The sequence below is a fragment of the Nothobranchius furzeri genome, chromosome 6 (assembly GCF_043380555.1).
Source record: "Nothobranchius furzeri strain GRZ-AD chromosome 6, NfurGRZ-RIMD1, whole genome shotgun sequence".
In the NCBI taxonomy this organism is placed as follows: domain Eukaryota; kingdom Metazoa; phylum Chordata; class Actinopteri; order Cyprinodontiformes; family Nothobranchiidae; genus Nothobranchius; species Nothobranchius furzeri.
The window spans coordinates 73,924,028-73,943,703 of NC_091746.1; the positions used below are offsets into that span (position 1 = coordinate 73,924,028).

The 19,676-nt window shown below is 42.6% G+C and overlaps 1 protein-coding gene across 4 annotated transcripts in view; it reads right to left on the reverse strand.

The window, feature by feature from the left end:
• Positions 1-15,608, reverse strand: part of tjp2a (tight junction protein 2a (zona occludens 2)) — a 53,681-nt gene extending 38,073 nt beyond the window's left edge. For 2 of the 4 annotated variants that reach the window (XM_054744916.2, XM_054744914.2), the window contains exons 1-2: positions 15,375-15,607; positions 9,672-9,801 (exon numbers count right to left, since the gene is read on the reverse strand). In XM_054744916.2, the coding sequence (XP_054600891.2) occupies positions 9,672-9,801; positions 15,375-15,481 (237 nt within the window). In that variant the 5' untranslated portion in view covers positions 15,482-15,607. Of the gene's footprint in view, positions 1-2,014; positions 2,295-9,671; positions 9,802-15,374 lie in introns of those variants that run through there. The other 2 variants (XM_054744917.2, XM_054744919.2) reach the window with 2 other exon arrangements.
• Between the last annotated feature and the right edge of the window lie 4,068 nt (positions 15,609-19,676).

The window sequence follows — 19,676 nt, forward strand, 5'->3', positions numbered from 1 at the left end:
TGCGACTTAGAAAACAAATTACTCACGAAAAAAAGAAAAAAGCCCAGGAAGCTATATTTAAAACCCTCCGTGTTTATTTTTAATGATCAAAGAGCAGATAAAGCCTTCAGATAAGCAGCAGACCACAGCTAACCATCTCACTCTTCACAGTAATAGAGGAGAATAGAAACAGCCTCTATTGCCTCGGTGGGAGCATGCAGCTGGAACAGTGGCACAGTGGATTTCACTAAATAAAAATAAAAGGATGTGCACTTTTCTGAAAGTATGTATATTTATACATAAAATTTTCTATTCTATGATACTTACATGATTATTATGACACATTTTTGTGAAGATTAAATAAAATGAGGACAATTTAATTCGTTATGAATAATCAAACACTGGAAAACACAGTTTAGGTTTAATTTAAGCACAAAATGTTTCCATAGATGTTGCTGGAAACAGGAAATACTTTTGTTCGTAGCAAAAAGACAAATTTATGTTTCACAAATGTCAGAAAGAAGGTTAACAGTCAGAGGTTATGTGTAAAACACCAGAAAGTCACCTTTACGTGGTAATACATTAGTGGAAGTTGGTACAGAGAGTATAAAATGTGAGTTTGTTTCAATAAAACAGGATCCTTAAGCTGTCACACTGGGAGTAGGATTCCTACAACAACAAAAAAACCTGCATGGGTGAATCAGTTTGAAACTTCTGCTTATCAGCGTGAAACTGCCAGGAACTTAGGAGTATCATTTCTGGTATGATATAAAAACCAACAACAGATTAAAGGCAAAAAAGCAGGAAACAAAAGTGATAAAAACAAACACGACTGAGGATGTGGGCGGCAGAAGCGTCTCATGCAGCATCATGATTACGGTTTCAGTATTTAACCTCTAAATGATCACAGGGTGCACCAGATAAGCAAAGATGAAATCAATCCATTGTTAAAAATAAGAGCAGAAAGACAACACGACTGAATGAACCGAAGCTCTCAGGTGCATCAGCTGGAGACAAAAACACAACCTTGCTCCAATCACCAAACCAACACCAGTCAGGTGTCAGTTCAGACCAATCTGCAAGTTTTAATCTAAAAAACACCAAATCTCAGAGTTCAATGTGGAAAAAATCAAACCGACTTTCTGAAACAATCTTTAAAAGTTAAGATTTTTTTGTTCCATTAAACAACACAAAAGCACAACACAACGTTTATCTAAAGCTGAAAGGTGCAACGGAACTCAGGGACATTCCTGAGATTAGATCTCTTGCATGAAGACGGTTGGTTATAAACATACGAGCCTCGGTCCTCCAGCGGTCCTACAGATGCGTTTCTGGTTGTTTACCTAAACTAAATTTGTTTTTTCTTCTTTGGGTTTTATTATTGTTTTATTGTATTTTATTACGTGTTTTGTGTAAAGTGACCTTGGGTGTCCTGAAAGGCGCTTTTAAATAAAATGTATTATTATTATTATTATTATTATTATTATTATTATTATAAATAAACTTAAACCCTTCATCAGGCGGAAGGGAAACGTTGTGCAAGTATGCCCCCTACCGGAAAAGCAGCCGTGTTACCTTATTCAAGTCAGAAAGTTTAGTAAAAAGTATAGTTCATAAATAAACTGATTACTATGAGAGTGAAGCCATTAGCTAAAGGGAAACTTCCTCTGTTGCCGACCGTTAGCAACAGAACTGTGGGTAAAATTCCCTGGTAAAAAGATGGTTTGTCCACTAAAAGCACAAATAATACGTTAGACTTGCGGTAAATGAAGCAGATCTTCATGAAAACAAAACGGATCTACTTCAGATGGTTTAAAGCTTGTTCCTGAATGTTTGAACGCAGAGGCGACCGCTAGCTGAAAGGTTAGTGAATCAGACGGAGCCGATAGCAGGTGCGGCAGGATGCAACAGGCTTCAGGGATTCATGGAGCCGCCTGCACGCTCCTTAAAGTATCCTCTAAAACACAAACTTTCCCCCAGAACAAACCCCAGCTCTGGCATTCCCTACAACTCCGAGCCACGGCGCGATACTTACGGTTAGGTACCGGGTTGGATATCTGCTCAGGGAGAGCAGGCCCCCTCCGTTCACTGGCATCACGCACTTTGAACCGTCCCGGACTGGTACCAGATTTACACCAAACTGGGACCAGTTCAGCGTTTCCGCTTGTGTGTCAACCCGGAATTTGACGGGAAAGATAAGAATCGGGTGTTTAAAAGCGCTGGTGACTTTCCGGCTTTACTTTAAGACAGAAACTCAGCTCCCTTAAACACTTTAACAGTAAACATCCGGGCAAAAGTAGCGCCGACTCCCCCAGCTCCAGCTGGACTGTACCAAATGAGACAGCAGAGGGGGGGGGGGGGGGGAAGAGTATTTACCGAAACCACCTTAGATTAAAAACAACACGGAAATAAAGTGTATTAATATAATACAACACTAACCTTGCAAATCCCCAACTCTGTTCCCACCAATTATAGACCACAAAAAAACAATATAAACATATTTCTATTGGATGACTGGTGATTTGATCACCGATTAAATGGATTCGTCTAAAATCCCCATTGATTTTTAAGCAGCCTGCTGTGAGGCTCTAACAGACAGAAGAAAAACAGGAATACGACAGAAAACAAAGATCACACCGGCTTCCATCTATTTCTGGGTAAATTATTATATATATATAACCATCATGAACTGACTTGAAAAAGACTGAGTTTGAAAAACTGATAGATTAAACAAACTGTAACAGAAAGGTAATGCATGTACAAATACAATATTTGTCTAAATACGCCAAAAATATCTGAACACATGTTGTAAAAATACATATAGTCAATTACACTTATACAAAATCTTAAACAGTTTTTTTATCATAACAGAAAAAAATTCTAACACACACACACACACACACACACACACACACACACACATTATCCCCCCATAAAACAATACATGATGTCATGACTTGACTTTTCAGACATGTCTGTAGGAGACGCACCAGTTCTAGTTTTGTGGATCAATCATTTCTGATGACTGTACATTTATAATCTGCCGGGGCTGATTCTGATTAAACTCTAATAAAGACTATAAAATATTGTTTTACAGCCAACTCAAAATTGTGAGTCTGGGGGGTAAAACTGATGTTAAACTGTGAGAACCAGTTCTCTGTGAATGACTAAAGAAATCAGCCTTTGTGCTTTTAAAATATGAAACAGTTTCCTACAACTGCAGCCACAATATCTGAAAAACCTTCATTTTTCCAAGTATCTAGAACAGAGATTATCCTATTGTTATACTAGATAATCCCTAGTATTAAAAATGACTTATACTCTATAAAAAAGCTGAAACTCAAACATTTTGTTCAGAGCTACACGGTAAATGTCAGAATGCTTACAGAATGTGCTCAGTCAGAACAAATGCCAACAGACCTTAAAATAGGCCACTCTGATGCAAAACAGCATTTCTGACCTGAATAATTTGTGAGACAAAGTCATTAAAACAATGACGCTGCCTGGATGTGACATGTCTCTCTGGTTAATCATCATTCGAGAGGGGGAGGAGGAGGAGGTCGCTGCAGCGTAGTTGTGTTTAAATAAAGGACGCCTGGGAAACACCGAGTCCAGCTCTATAAAAATCACGTCTCGGCAGAGAAGCAACAGCACTGGCTAGAAGGCTTTAGGTTAGAGGCCATGTCTGGATCCTCCAGGACTATAAAATAGCTTTATAAAGAAGGTAAAATGTAATATTTCATTATTAGAACAGCCTGCTGTCAGCTAAATGAGGCCACAACAGAAAAAAAAAGGAAAAAGTTCTTAAATGATGGCAGCCACTAACTGGGAAATAGGGAATATGCCCTGGGAGATCGGGGTTCAACTCCCGGTCTGGTCATAGCCAATTCCTCCCAAATGGGACCCGATGCCAATCCATTCTGAGAAGGATAGATTGAAACCAGAATATAAATATTGCATTATAAAATTAAAAACTGAGATTAACTGGTACTTCATGATAACCAAGTAAATGTTCTTCAGCAGAAAATAACGGAAGACCGTGTGAGAAGGATGAGCCACAAGTGGGCGGAGCCAAATCAGGGGTACACCAACTCTTTTCTTACACTTTTAACCCAGAAACTAATCTCTGAAGGGCTCCAGACTACCGCAGACACGCTTGACCAATCAGACAGAAGGAGAATCTTTTGAACATGCTCAGCATTCCGGCGACCCGACAGCATTCCCCAAAGGAATATGAGAACCCCTGCAGATGCTCTGAGATATTTCAGACACTTCCTCCAGAATTCAAGTTGCTGCTGCTCGTAAGAGTCAGGTTTAAATGATCCAGACTCAGGCTGGGTGATATGGCCTAAAATAAACATCACGATATATAAAGGATTTCACCTTGATGACGATACATTTTTGATTTACTGCTCAGCTCTAGGATGGAATGATGACACGTTCAGATCAGAGCTCCTAGAGGTGAAAAACCACCTAAGCACCTGTTGTCTATGATTATTATAGACATGTGCTACATAACCAGGACCAAACTGAGATTCTGAGGTCCAGTAACTGCCAATGTCCAACCAAGCCCCCACAATGCGGCTGAAAAATTAAGGCCAACACGGAAGTACCAAAAATTGCAGTTCCACCCTCATCCACTAGGGGCTGGTGTCAGACGCGAGCAAATCCTCATTGACTCCCATGTTAAAAATACCAATTTCACAGCAGAAATAAACATGTTTACAGCCTGGTACCAAAACATGTTTTAGGTTTAAATGATCTAGTTTACACTCATGACAACTCTGAGGGGGTGAATGTTTTTCTCACTCTTCTGTTTAAGTGTATTAAAAGCCTAAAATTCTGTATAATTAATGAGCATCAGACCCACGTGACTGCAGAGCTAGCTCCGTGGAAAGGCCTCAGTAGAGCCTCGGTCTGGCTTGGAAATTGCTCCAGGATTTTGAGTCTCTGTGTGTGTGTATTCTTGTTTGGATATTATTTGTGCAATTGTTGGACAAAATGACTTGATGTGGCATTAATTGCACTAATAGAGCGTCCAAGGAGTCTCCACTTAATTTTTTTCGGTAAGTAAAATTATATTTATGTATTTTAGGTCACTGCCGAGCTGAGCTTAGATTTTAACATGTACTGTTTAACCATGAAATTTAAATGTAATAGGGTAAAACCCAGTGCATTTAACATAATGCTGCACTTTAGAAAATGGGTTGAAATATAACACGTTGGTGAAGCTGGGTTCCCACTATCAGCTTGTGGAGCTCTCGGGAGACCTCTGTGTTCCACCTGGTTCTCCCCTCCCCGCAGCTCGGCACATCTCTGATTGCGGCTTCTGTCTGCTGCGCGGGCTGTCGGCTTGTGGAGCTCTGGGATGGAAACCTTTCCACCCGGTTCTCCCCAGCGGCAGCTCTGCACATCTCAGATCGCAGCGGCGCTTGTCTGCTGTGCGGCTGCCGGCTTGTGGAGGTCTCGGAGACCTCTGTGTTCCACCCGGTTCTACCCAGCGGTCAGCCCGGCGTATCTCTGACTCAGAAGCTCTGGTGTTGTGCACAGTTAACTCCAGTTGTAGCTAGGTTGCTACCTCCGTTAGCTTAGCTCCCACCTCCGCGTTAGCTTTGGGTTAGCTTCAGGTTAGCTTGTAGCTAGTTTGACAGGTGTCGTCATTTGATCCCAGCCTTACAGCCCCACCCTCAGCTCCACCTCTCTTCCCTTTTGTGGAATTGTCTGGGCTTGACGGAACCTGTGACACGGTCAAAATGGCGGTGGTGGCCACCTCCCATTTTGGCACAAAAACGTGATATTGGAGTCTATGGCAATGAATTGTCCAGTATTTATATGTCGATGTGTCCAACCCTAAGTAACTAAACAGATAAGATGGAGAGCATAATCATCCATCCATCCATCCTCCATACCCGCTTGTCCACGCAGGGTTGTAGGGCTGGTGCCCATCTCCAGCCGTCTCCAGGCAAGCAGGTGGCGTACACCCTGGACAGGTTGCCCGTCCATCACAGGGCAACACAGAGACACAGAACAAACAACCAAGCACACACACACACACACACCTAAGAACAATTTAGAGGAATGAATCAGCCTGACAGTCATGTTCTTGGACTGAGGGAGGAAGCCAGAGTACCCGGAGAGAACCCACGCATACACAGGGAGAACATGCAAACTCCATGCAGAAAGACCCCAGGTTGGGATTTGAACTCTTCTTGCTGCAAGGCAACAGCGCTAACCACTGCGCCACTGCACAGCCTAGAAGGAAAACACAAATATAAAAAAGACCTGAAAAGCTAGAAAAGGCAGTCAGAAAATTGTAAATAATTCAAAAGGTTTGTTTAAATTGATATTTGTACCTCAAAAAGCATGTTTTGGTGACAAACTCTGAAGGTTTATGGGTGTGTTTCCACTGAAGCCTAATCTTCGGTTCAAGTTTTGATCAAGAAATCAAAATAAACATAAGATTTCTCACACATGATTGGATTAAAGCCCACTATAACCCACCAGAACCTAAAGGGTTAAAGCTTAACGTGAGCTTCTCATCAGCAGAATGACTCTGAGCTCACAAATCAATTCATACTCTTAGTTCCACAACATCATGCACGCTGAATCACAGAGCTTCCTGGAAACGTTTAGTTCTGCTGTACATGTCAATCTGAAAGGTTCTGATGTTAAACGACTCGGCTCACGGGACGCTTCCGTGACTCCACAGACACAGAGATCTTGCTGACGTCGCCCAGCTGCCCGTCGCCGCGTCACTCAGGACGAGTGATAATAAACATGAACAAAGCCAAAGGAAAGCGAGCGTCCCGCTTGTATCAGTTATATCCGATACCGCTTCTATAAACATCTGAGCGTTCTGTCCTTCTTAGAGTGATGGTCCCCATTGCAGGAAGTGTGTGATGTCACCGACCAACTGCAATCTCATTAGCTCATCCAACAACAAGAGAACTCGCCTCGTCAGCTAAAGTCAAATGTCAACAGCCTCTTATAAAAGGACGTATGTTACTTACAGTAGGATTACTGGTCAGCTAGCTTAGCCGTTAGCAGTATCCTTGTCCTCACTCTCCCTCCCTCGGACACATTCGTAATGATTCCTGCCTTTAAAGGGACACTCTTTTTTTTTTTTTTTACAAGCAAAGTTTTGATGAGTGTACCTGCAGCTAAGAGGCTGTACCATTCGAGGGGAAATACAAGGAGGTGACTGAATTACAGCTGAAATGTGAGGGCAAAAGGGGAAATGTTGAGAAAATAAATCTAAATATTATTTACAAAGAAAGTTTCATTCAGTCCTTTTCACTTTAAACCACATCAGAACTCCTTTCATCACCGGCATCGAGCGAAGAGGTAGACGTGTAAACAACAACGTTTATGAATAGTGAAAGTTTCGTAATTGTTTGTTACAAATCAGTAAATGCTTTTTGTCCTCATGGGCTCCCGGAGAAGGAAACATGGCATCTAATATGGCGTCACCCAGAACTTCAGCCTGATCCCATGTAATTTAGACCTGATTGTTATGGTTATATGTTACGAAGCTACCACTACTTTAACAACTGGGCATCATTTCATTCATTTTCAACAACATTTGCGGGTAGAATCGACCCGATACTCTGAAAACTAGTAGTACTGATACCCAGTATTACATTTAGCTTCTGGTGATGTTGAACCTCAACCTGAAATGGCTTACTCTTAGGGGCAGAATCTATGGTGGTCTATCAAACCGTCCCTTCATGCAGCTGGAGCGTTTCAAACAAGCAACGTTCCGGAGTCTAAGGGTGTTTCTCAATGCCAACGAACCTCGCCTTGATGTCACGGCCCCGCCCCGGTTACCTAGGAGATATGTCGTCGGGAGCCGCCAAGACGTGTTCCAATGTTCATGTTCTACCGAGGCGTATGTTCTCCGTTTGTTAGCCGTTTAGCTAGTTAAGTGAGGATACACGGAAGGTGTCTTTAACCAGCTCAGGGGCCTAGTGGTAGAGTGTCCGCCCTGAGACTGGGAGATCAGGGTTCGATTCCTGGTCGGGTCATACCAAAGACTTTGAAAAAATGGGACTCAATGCCTCCCTGCAAGACACTCAGCATTAAGGGGTTGGATTGGGGGGGTTAAAGCACCAAATGGTTCCCGAGCGCGGCTGTGTCTGCAGCTCACTGCTCCCCCAGGGGATGGGTCAAATGCGGAGAACAAATTTCGCACACACATCAGTGTGTATGACAACTAATGGGACTTTAACTTTAACTTGTAGCCTAGCCTTGGTCAAAAATTACCCAGAATACACCGCGGCATTTTCAAAAGGACGGCGGATCAGAAGCCGGCAGCTACTTCGGGGACAATTTTCAAGTTTAAAAGTAAGTCAGCTAATTTAAGATGTTATTTTTAGATCCAAAGAAGTTATCTATGGTTGGTTAGTAGCTTAGTAGTTGCAGCTTCGGTGGCTAGCGGGTAGCAACTCGCTTATATATTTAATTTAATAAACATATACACAATTTAAAAAGTAAAAGACTCGTTATACATTTATATTGAAACTAATATGTATAAAATACAACGTTATCTCCCGTGTCACGTGACGTTACGTGACCGCCATGGAAGCCGCGGTCACGTGATGCAAGTCTGTTCCATTTAACCGTTTTCTTTGTCCAAGGAAGGACCGTGTCCTCGTAAGCAAGACGCCTGGCCTCGCAAGACATCGCCTTGCAAGGCCAGGCGCCTTGACATTGAGAAACACCCAAGGCCATCTTTGTTGTTTTTCTGCGTCGCAGCTCTGATGTCATTGGCTAATCACGTCAAGCAAACTTGGAGCACCGTGATTGGCGAGACAGAAAACTCTTTGGGCCAATGGTAGACCTTCTGGGGCTGGCAAGGAGCGTGGCTAGACCAGCCTGCACAGCAAAACGATTTTGCTGTGCAGGCTGGTCTAGATTTCTAGGCTAGCTGGATCTGGTAAATAACCATAAAATTCCACAACATAAAACAACCGGACGGCGGTTCATGAAGTAATGTCCCATGGACTACTCTGAAATTTAGGAGACTGGAGATGTTTCATAAAAGCAGAATTTAAATCATATAATTTAGTTTCAAGAAAAACTATTTACTTTTGAGGAATTTTATATTACCCAAAAAATGTTTAAGACAAAAAAAAAGCAGAAAAAAATCAATTAGAGGACAAATACAAGCAACATGAAAATAAAAATGAACTTCTTAGGAATCTAATTAAAATGCGTATTTTATCAGTTTGGAGGAATGTAAGCGTCTTAAAGTTATCTCCATCTGATTTAATACACTCTGGTATGGTCTTCCCTCAAACTAGCCGTTAGCTCGTTAGTCCTGATGGATGTGAACCATTTCTCTGAGCAGAGGCCCTTCAGAAAGCCTTCTACAATGGGTAAAATAAGAATTTACAAATTTTAAACAGAAACACACTTAAGTGTAAGAACATCCCTTTATTATAGATCATTGAAACTGCCATAGTAGATTTCTTGTAGGAGCAGCTCAACTCCCACATGAGAAATCCTCTCCGAGTCTCCCAACTGAGATTGTTCTGACTTCTGTTCCTTTACCAACATCTTTAAGTGAAGTCCGTTGGATGGATCGTACCCGGAGACAACTGAACTGAAACCCTGACCCATGTTCTCACAGAACCAAATGATTCTCCATTCCTTCCCTCTCATCAATAATAAACATCAGAGAAGTGTCCTACCATAGTGATGGCTGAGAAACTTCTTGAAGAGAGGCGGTGAAGATACAAGTAATGGGTCTCTCTGGACCAGCAGAACTTACGGCCAGACTTCAGTAGGTCAGTACTGGTCGGGTCGGAGCAACCCTGGTCCCTGTGGATGGAAGGAAAACACATTAATTTTTTACACAGATCTGGGACAAAAAAGTGACAGGTCATCAGCCCAAAAGGTGAAACCGAGCAGAAAACCCTGTTCTTCAGTGGGAGTTTCAGCTTCTCTAGGCTGACCGGTGTAGTTTATGATATCGTGTACTGCAAGGCTGCAAAACTGACCAAATGTTGCTAACAATCACATAAACAATGTAATCTAGGACTAGGCGATAACTCAAAAATGTATCCATCGGTCATTTCTAACCAAAACCATTTTTCCCCATGTCAATTAATTCGATAGTAAAAAAAATAAATAAAAATAAATAAATAAAAGAATAGATGCGTGTAAGTTGGTGAAGTTCATGTCCCTTTAACTAGCTGGACCATCTCCAGTCACATGACAACGTAACTCTACGTAATACCCGTGACGGCCCCATCTAGTGCTTTTGTGCATGTAGTTATTGTTTATTTACGTTAGAGTTTAACTCGATATGTCGTGATATTTATTTTAGGCCACATCGCCCAGACTTAATTTAATCCACTTGATGTTCATTTGTTCATGTGTTTCTCTCACCAAATAGAATATTTACTAAGAAATACACACACTTTGTGTGTGTGTGTGTGTGTGTGTGTGTGGTGTGTGTGTTTGTGTGTGTGTGTGTGTGCGTTCTTGTACATACTACATTCTGAGAACCATTTTGAACACTCTCCCTACAATGTGAGGACATTTTTTGGGTCCTCATTTTTTTTAGAAGCTTACTATATCAGTTAGAGGTCTGGTGTGAATGGGTTAGGAACAGATCAGCATTGGTTATGGTATGGGTTAGGCATGGTGAAATCACAAAAAAAAGAATCAAAGTCAATGGGGGGATTACGATAGAAAGACAGATGCGTGCGTGCGTGCGTGCGTGTGTGTGTGTGTGTGCGTGCATGCGCGTGTGTATGCGTGTGTATGTCTGCATGTGTGTGTGTGTATTCTTCCCAGTGAGTGGTGGAGGATGGCTGCTTATACTGAGCCAGGATCCTCTGGAGGTTTCTTCCTGTTAAAAGGGAGTTTTCCTCTCCACTGTCGCTGCATGCTTGCTTAGTATGAGGATTGCTGTATAGTCACTGACACTAGTCAGTGACTTGATGCAACCTGCTGGGTTCCTTACATAGGAAACTTTTTACTGATTGGCTTAATGACCTGACCTGTGTTGGAATGTTTACTGTGTGAAGGTCCTTGAGACGACTCTTGTTGTGATTTGGCGCTTTATAAATAAACTTGAATTGATTTGAATTGTAAGGATGAAAAACTCAAAGTGAACACGAATCTTAATGTGGCAAGGTGGAGAAACGAGGGCCCAGGCGGGATTCGATCCCCAGACTCCCGGGTGAGAGTCATGCATGCTAACCAGTCAGCCAAAGGGACATCCCCTTGGCAAGTAGCCAGGGCGCAGGATCAGTCGGGATACTGTGACAGGACGCTCACACGGTCACATTAATAAGCAATCTATTGTATTTGATGCTTTTATTTTGATAAGGTACACAACACACATGTTTTTGACTGAAGAGGAAACACAAATCCTTCTTTCACCCATAACTCACATCCTGGTCGTATTGCGAGTCATGTAGGTCCATCCTTTTCTCAAAACGCAACTAAACATTATAACCAACAGATTATCGCTTCCAGCACCAATTTCTCCACATTACTCCCTCAAAAGTTAATCCCACCAAGTGTGCTGTGATCTTCACATTTTAAACTTTTAAGAGGAGGTGATGAATGTTTAAAGGGAACATCTCTGCTGGCGTGTTGTTAAACCCAACAGAAAGTCTGCACACTCACATGGGATTCACCAGGCAGAAAGGTCCATTTTTAGATGCTCTAAAAAGGCTTGAACCTTCTAGACCAGAGACATGATTTTTACACTCAAAATCACATTTATTTCACATCTGAGACATGTTTCTCCCTCATGCTCGACTGCAAAGAGCCCAGACCCGCACAAAGACACTACAGATCATAATCTGCAGCCTCCCTGACCCGATCACTTGCAGCATGTGCAGACATGAGTAAAACACATTCTCAGCCAAACTGGCAGCTTTAATGTCGCCCTCCTCCTGGTGTCTTTGGTAACCAGCCTGAACTGTGATGAAGAAAATGCTACGGAAATTTAAAATAAGACAGGAGATGATTACTTAATCCCAGCTAGAGTCGTTTCTGCGTTAAAGAAGAAACGTTTTCTTGGGTAAAAAATGCAACGTTGATGTTTAACTCCCTGAATAACGCGAGCCCCGATGCTTCCTGTGATGATTAGCTTCTAGCCCCAGCAGCCAGCTGAGGATGAAACCTGTGAGTGTGACCTTCCTTCCAACACGATGTAGACAGACTGTTTTGTGATTAATTCACTATTGAATTCTTACTTATTGCTCCTTTAAGTTTTCACATGCAACAGAAAGATCTTTAAAGAGCAAGTCACCCTCAAATCAACTTTTTTTCCTGATAAACTATATAAATGCGTGTCTAGTCGTGATGCAGACACGTGTAGTCAATAGTTTTGCACTTTAGTGCATTTTAGTTAAAATTTAAATGTTCTGCCTAAAACTGGCAGTGTTGTGCCATTGTCAGGTAAAAACTCTGCACTAAACTTGAATTTAAATTTGCCATCGCTATTGGCTAAGAGGTACCCTAGAACGTTAGCTGGTACCATATGATGTCACAATGTCAATGTGAGCCTGTGTGTGTGTATTTGTTAGCAGCTCCGCCCTCTCGGTCTGCTAGGCAACAGCATTTGTTGCATTTTTCAAACAGGAAGTGGGAGTGGAGTAATACTCTGGTAGGGGGTGACTTAGTCTTTAAAGCCACATTTATCTTACAAGTAAGGATTGAACTGGTAAGAAAATTTGGGCCAATATTGATCAATACTGCCATCGACAACGTATAATTCCTTTTATAGCACATATCTTTCCAGACAACTTGGATGTAAAAGCAACCACACCACCTACTTGCTTCTCCACTTCAGCTCTCATTTCAACCCTTTAAATGTAAACATTATCTTGGGTGTAATGTAAACAAGGACTCTTCATTGTCCCAGAAAGATCAATTTGTTTTTTGCACGTGTCATTGAAGACTCAGAACTTTTTTAAAACTTATATCTTGTTTCTTTATTATTTTTAATTTAGAGCCGCTTTAAACTGGCAACTAAAAAAAAGATGATTAAATACCAGATCGCACTCTTTGTTTGTGAAGGGTCCTTACAACACAAGTCATTCATACACTGGTGGTGATGAGCTACATGGTCGCCACAGCTGCCGTACACCGGCACCACCGGTCCCTCATACCTCCACCACCTAGCAAAATGGGCCTTACATGGACAAGCACCATCTTACATTGGTGATCTTCTCAGTCCCTACACCCCCAGCAGGTCCCTGAGGTCCAGTGATCACAGCCTACTGGTTGTGCAGCACCAGGCTAAAGGTCAAAGGTGACAGATAATTTGCTGCTGTGGCCCCCAGACTCTGGACCTCTCTCCCCCTGAGCCTGAGATCAGTGGACTCAGTGGTCTCCTTTAAAAAGCAGCTGAAGACTCACTTGTTCAAGCTTTGGCGTGACCTTCGTCACCCCCCTCTCCTCATTCTGTTCTTATTCCGCCTTTCCCGGGATCCACTGATCTCCCTCTTTCCTGTTCATTTTCTCCCTCTTTCCTTACATTTTTTAATCACAATTTTTGTTTCTCATTTGAAACATATTTTTAATCTTTTTTTATATATATAATTTGGTTTTTTTGAAGCACCTTGTGATTTTTACCTTGAGAGGCGCTATATAAAAAATCCTTTCTTTCTAAGTGTCTTGTCCAAAGACACAACGACAGACAGACAGACAGGGCGGGGTGCAAACATGCAAGCCTCGTTCCGGGACAAGCCCCCAACTCCATTACCACCGTCGCCCCTCATAACCTTCGTCTTCACCACCTTCGGCTGGACCGACCTGAGGGACGCCCTCATTACAGCAGGCAGGTTGTTGGTCCCTCAGAAACAAGGAGAACGCCGCTCCTCCGTCTGAGACTCACCCTTCATTAGTCGGTCAACATTTAATGTGTGTTGATGAAACAACACATAGCAAACTTATTCTGCAGCTTTGGGTGAGATCATTTCTTGGCTTCCAGGGAAGGTAAAGAAGAAAGCGTATGGAGGAATATACAACTTCTTTAATTCGACTGTCACCTATTGTTGGACCGACAGAGAAAACGAAAACCTGCTGGTTTTTTATCGTTTCCAGTCAGTAATGGCGTTCTTCGTTAATGAACATGAGAACTGATAGGGAACAACAGCTTAGGTCTGTCACCTTTTTGCTTTTCATTCTCTTTAGTTTCAGTATTTTTAACCAGCTGCTACGACTCTGGGTGTGTTTGTCTCTGGGTGTCCCTGTGACGGACTGGAGACCCGTCCTGGGTCCGGCTGGAGTTAGACACCAGCTACCAGAGACCCTAGCGAGGAACCAATGACTGTTGTAATGAGTGTGAATCATGTTTTATGTAGGGATGCACCGATACCACTTTTGTCCAAACCGATACGATACCGATACTTGGATCTGAGTACTCGCCGATACAGATTACCGATACTTCTAGCACACAAAAAAATGCAATGAATTGGAATACAGGTTTTAGTTTCTTCCGTGTTCAACGGGAAAAGACTGAGGTAGATAAAAAGTAATAGAAGTGATCACAAAACTAAAATATTAGGTGAACAGAGATGACAAGTTACAGTGAAGTCACTTTCAAGCAACTGCAATTGGTATGAGTTACTGGTATCTGTTAACTTTTACCGATACTGATACCAGTATCGGTAAAAGTCGGTACCGATACCAGTATCGTATCAGTGCATCCCTAGTTTTATGTGATCTTAAAGGGGGCTACTAGTTAAGCTAAGTTACTAGCTTAACATTGACTCCCTCACTCACTTTAAAACCAGACTCAAAACTCAGCTGTTCCGTCTTTTATTGTTGTGTATTTTATCTCTGTGTGTAAAGTGTCCTTGAGTGTTTAGAAAGGTGCTGTTGAAATAAAATGTATTATTATTACTACTAGCTAAGAAAAGGATATTCATGTTTTAAATACATACAAGAGCCTTCAGGAGTCGTATCACCTTTGTAAATAATAATAAATACAGTAAATGTGTGAAAGTTAAGATATTTTAATCTCTTCTTAATCCGTTTCTAAAAGCCTGTCTTATAAATTATTTCTAAAGACATCTACTTGGACTGGTCCTCATGCAATCAGGATCAATTAAACAGGATGACCTTAAACTAGACCAGGTGAGGTAACAAAGGAGGGAGATGAGTTTATTCCACTCGGATGAATAATTTAGGTTTTGCTACTGAAGATTAAAGAATTCGTCTCCAAGTCATCGATGTTATTTTTACCACAAAGGGAGAACACTCTGTGGTAAAATTAGACATCCACCTGTTTGTTTGCCAACTAGCTGACTAAACAGAGATCCTTTTGTTGTAAAAAGATGAATTAAACCTTAAATACGTTGAAATAAATTCCTCCTAGGTGCAGTCACCAACCCTCTGGGTCGTCGGACAGAAAATGGACTCACCCCGGAGGTCTCCACAGCTTCCTGCCGGGCGGCAGGAGCTCCCGTTTGTTTAGGGGAACGATCCCCATCGCCGCTTGCATGATCGTAATGAACTTCTTAAACTTCATCTTTTACCACTCCTTTAACTGCATCCCTCAAAGGTTCATCGCTATGACAACGGCCACACTTTCATCTCCACCGATGAGCAACACCAGAGGCACACTGCGAATCCCGTCTCTTTCCGAGTCATCAAAGCTGCCGACTGATCCGTCCTCCCGCTTCTCAGTGCATCGGCTTCTCCATGACAACGAGCCACAGCCTCAGCATCTGGACCGGTAAAATGCCCGTGAGGTGGTGTGGCCCGGCTCCTACCGAGACCCACACCCGACCACGGCTCGGACAGATGCCCTTTTGGGTTCTCAGAGAGCTAAAAGCAAAACAAACATCCACGTTGTTGCTGGGAGGTGGGCTGGCTGAGGAGAGGATGACGGCACGTCACTCTTACATAATTCTGGAGCGTCTCTGAGCATTACGTTAATGAAAATGTAGCCTGTGCCACCACCGCCATCACCACCGCCGCTGTCAGAGCCACAGCTGCAGCCGCTCGGATAATTGTGGTACTAAGCCTTGACAGATCATGCACGCGCCCCGCCCCCTTCTCCCATAATCCCCCATCCAGGCTTAGTCTTCTCACCACTTACACAGAGACCCATCCACTTCACCCAAACATCCACACACCCTCCTCCACGGATGATGACCCCCCTTTACGGAGGAGCCTGAAGCTCCATTGCTCACCTCGAACAGAGCTTAACAACTGCTTTTAATCTCTCTGATCTGAGAAAACTAAACTTTTAGCGTCCGAGCCACAAAACCGCAGCAGAGCGGCGGTTCAGCTCTTCTGGTGAACTCTGAACTGATGAGCCAACAGCTGGTCTGAGTGGGACCAAAAGTTCAAGAAAACATTTTTAAAGGAGCCAGATCATGCCATAGTAAACCTTTCAGAGCAAAGCTAGGCACAATATATGATCAAATATTACCGTTGGCACTATTGAGATGTCATTTATCTTAGGAGTTATTTACATCAGCCAGAATTTATAACGGTTTGTTTAAGCGAAGCTCCGCCCACGCCTGCTACGACAGAATGTGCCTACGACAGCATCTTAAGCCTAACCAGATCGCACGCACGATAGGCAACGCTGCTGCTGCATGTCCTTGGTAGTCCAGCAGTAAAAGCGTCTGCCTTTCATCACATTTTGCCACACGCTGATGCCAGTTTGACTCCCGGTGACGGCAGTCATTTAATTAGACAGCTGAAGCAGATTTCATGTGTTTATATTTTAGTTTAAAGAGCAAGTCACCCCCTACAAGAAACTTACTCCACTCCCACTTCATGTTTGAAAAATGCAACAAATGCTGTTGCCTGGCAGACCGAGAGGGAAGAGCCACTAACAAACACACACACACAGGCTCACAACAGCATTGTGACATCATAATGTACCAGCTAACGTCATTGTGTACCTCTTAGCTAACAACGATGGCAGATTTAAATTCAAATGCAGTGCAGAGTTTTTACCGACAACGGCACAACACTGACAGTTTTAGGCAGAATATTTAAATTTTAAATGTAAATGCCCTGCACTTGTGTAGCGCCTCTCAGAGTAAGGACTCCAAAGCGCTTTACACTACAGTGTATCATTCATCCATTCACACACACATTCACACACTGATGGTGATGAGCTACGATGTAGCCACAGCTGCCCTGGGGCGCACTGACAGAGGCGAGGCTGCCGAGCACAGGCGCCACCGGTCCCTCCGACCACCACCAGCAGGCAAGGTGGGTTAAGTGTCTTGCCCAAGGACACAACAGCAGATTTCTCTGTCCGGAGCCGGGATCGAACCTGCAACCTTCCGATTACTGGACAACCCACTCTACCTGTTGAGCTACTGCTGCCCCTTTATCAAAGATTCACTAAGGTGCCACAATGTTGACTACACGTGCCTACAGCACGATTAGACACTCATGTAGATTGTTTATCGGCAAAAAGTTGAATTGGGGCGACTTGCTCTTTAAATATTTCTGCAAAATATTTTGCGACGCAAATAAAAAAAAGAAAAAAGTTAAATAAATAAATAAATAAAATATTATAAACAGTTTACAAATAAAGGGTTGAAAACATACTGGTAAGTGTAGCTAAACCAGGAGGAAAAACAGATATTGCCGAGACCAGGAGGCCAACCTGGGCAAAACTACATGTAGTCTGGTACTCCAACCACTGGTCTACTAGCCTGGTGAGCTAGACCAAATTCTTGCCTTGCTAAGTTTAGTCTAGGAATTAGGGCTGGGTGATAGAGAGAAAGGGCTTATTGATCAATATCTATAATTATTGATAACTGAAAAATATATTTGAAGTGCAGCCCTGGCCATCTTAGGCCGTTACTTAATGATAAAACAAGTTGGTTGCATCACCAGACTTGTTGTTTATTGATTATCTGTTGCAACCCACTGTTTGTTTTTTGTCAGACTTGTAAGAATGAAAGTATCGCCACATTGGTGAAGTACTGTAAACTTTTACGGGATAATTTCTTCCACCCCTCCTTGCTGCAACATCTTGTCTGTTTAGGTTTGAGAGGAGAGGGCTTGGTGATGGAGTTAAGTTTTATCGATCCTATTGAACCACAGGTCTATTAATCGATATATATCGTTATTGAATTATTGTCCATCCCTACTGGGAACGTTCCATTGGAATCTCTGCAGCCCATAGCAGCAATCTGGGTGGCCAATCATAGCTCTCTATGGGAGTTTCAAACCCATAGAGAGCTGCGACATGTCCACAATTGGGGCCATTCACATTGCTCTATCTGCTTTGTGGGCTGATCAGGGCAGTGGTGGTGGTGAGTGCGTCACGTTGTTCATAGTCCACTAGCATGCAGAGATCTTTTGAAAGACAACAGCAGAACCTGCCCCATGACCAGGCTACTGGACAACCAAGTCTGCTACTAAACAATAGTTACCCAACACAGTAAACACATATCCTGTGCTGGCTGCAGAATGCTGCTGCTGTTGTGTCCTTGGACAAGACACTTAAACCACTGACTGCTGGTGGAGGTCGGAGGGACCAGTGGTACCAGTGTATGGCAGGCCTCGCCTCTGTCAGTGTGCCCCAGGACAGCTGTGGCTACATCGTAGTTCATCACCACCAGCGTGTGAATGTGTGTGTATGTGAATGGATTAATGACTGATTGTGTTATGAAGCACCTTAGCAGGCTGTAGAACCCTAAGAAGCCGCTATACAAATTAGGGATGTGCATTGGTGAAATTCTGGTGATACGATACTTATCACGATATATAGGGATACATTCAGCCAGATGATATTAGCAACTTTTTTAGACAGAAATTGTTGTGGGAAAATTCAATTAACAGTCCAAACTGATACGCAACATGTTTATTAGCATGAGGTATCTGAACCATCAATTCAGCGGTGGAAGCAAATCCCATTGCACATCGCTGCCAAGTAGCGGTTGCCGTTTGAATTGCACCAAAGGAAAAGAAAATACACAAATGATTGCATGTAAATTCTTCTAAACATTCGGTACACGGCTTCTGAATATCGATATAATATCATAGGAACAAATATTGCGAATAAATATTTTCTTACACCCCTAATAAATACTGGCCATTTACCATTCTGGCCATTACGCGAATCTTTGGACGCGGCGCTTCCCCTACAAATGTCTTGGGGAAACACTGGGACGTATGTTTTTTTACGGCAGTATTTTGTCCCAAATGCAGAAGTAATTTGTCAGAATATCCAGGTTTCAGATCCAAGACCAGACTACAACGATTCCCCTAAATAGGCTCAGGCCACTTTAGTCTCCATGTTTGTATCTACTGTTGTTGCTGCCATTAACTTCTCTTAGTTTTAGAAACAAGGACCGGTTACCGTTTCATTTTCTATCTAAAACAGATAAAGTTCATAAATAAATCTAACCTTTACACAGAAAAACTCTGAATTTGCTTAAATGTGCCTTTAAACATCAAAGCATGTAGTTGCCAGCTTTAAAGTCACCATCAGGTCAGGTGTTAAACGATAGACGCATTCCACTTCTGCACGTGTGCACCGTGGATCTGCAGACCCGAGACAGAAGCACAACGATGCAAACCTCGTAAATAAACCTAAATCTGCTCGTTTTGTTTTAACTACTTCAGGCAGAAGCTTCGTCTCGACACCAGGTCGTTTCTCACCGCGACACAACAAGCAGCCACAAGTTTCAAATATTTCACACCAGCAAACTACGAGCCAAGACTCAGAATGAAATTCTGAA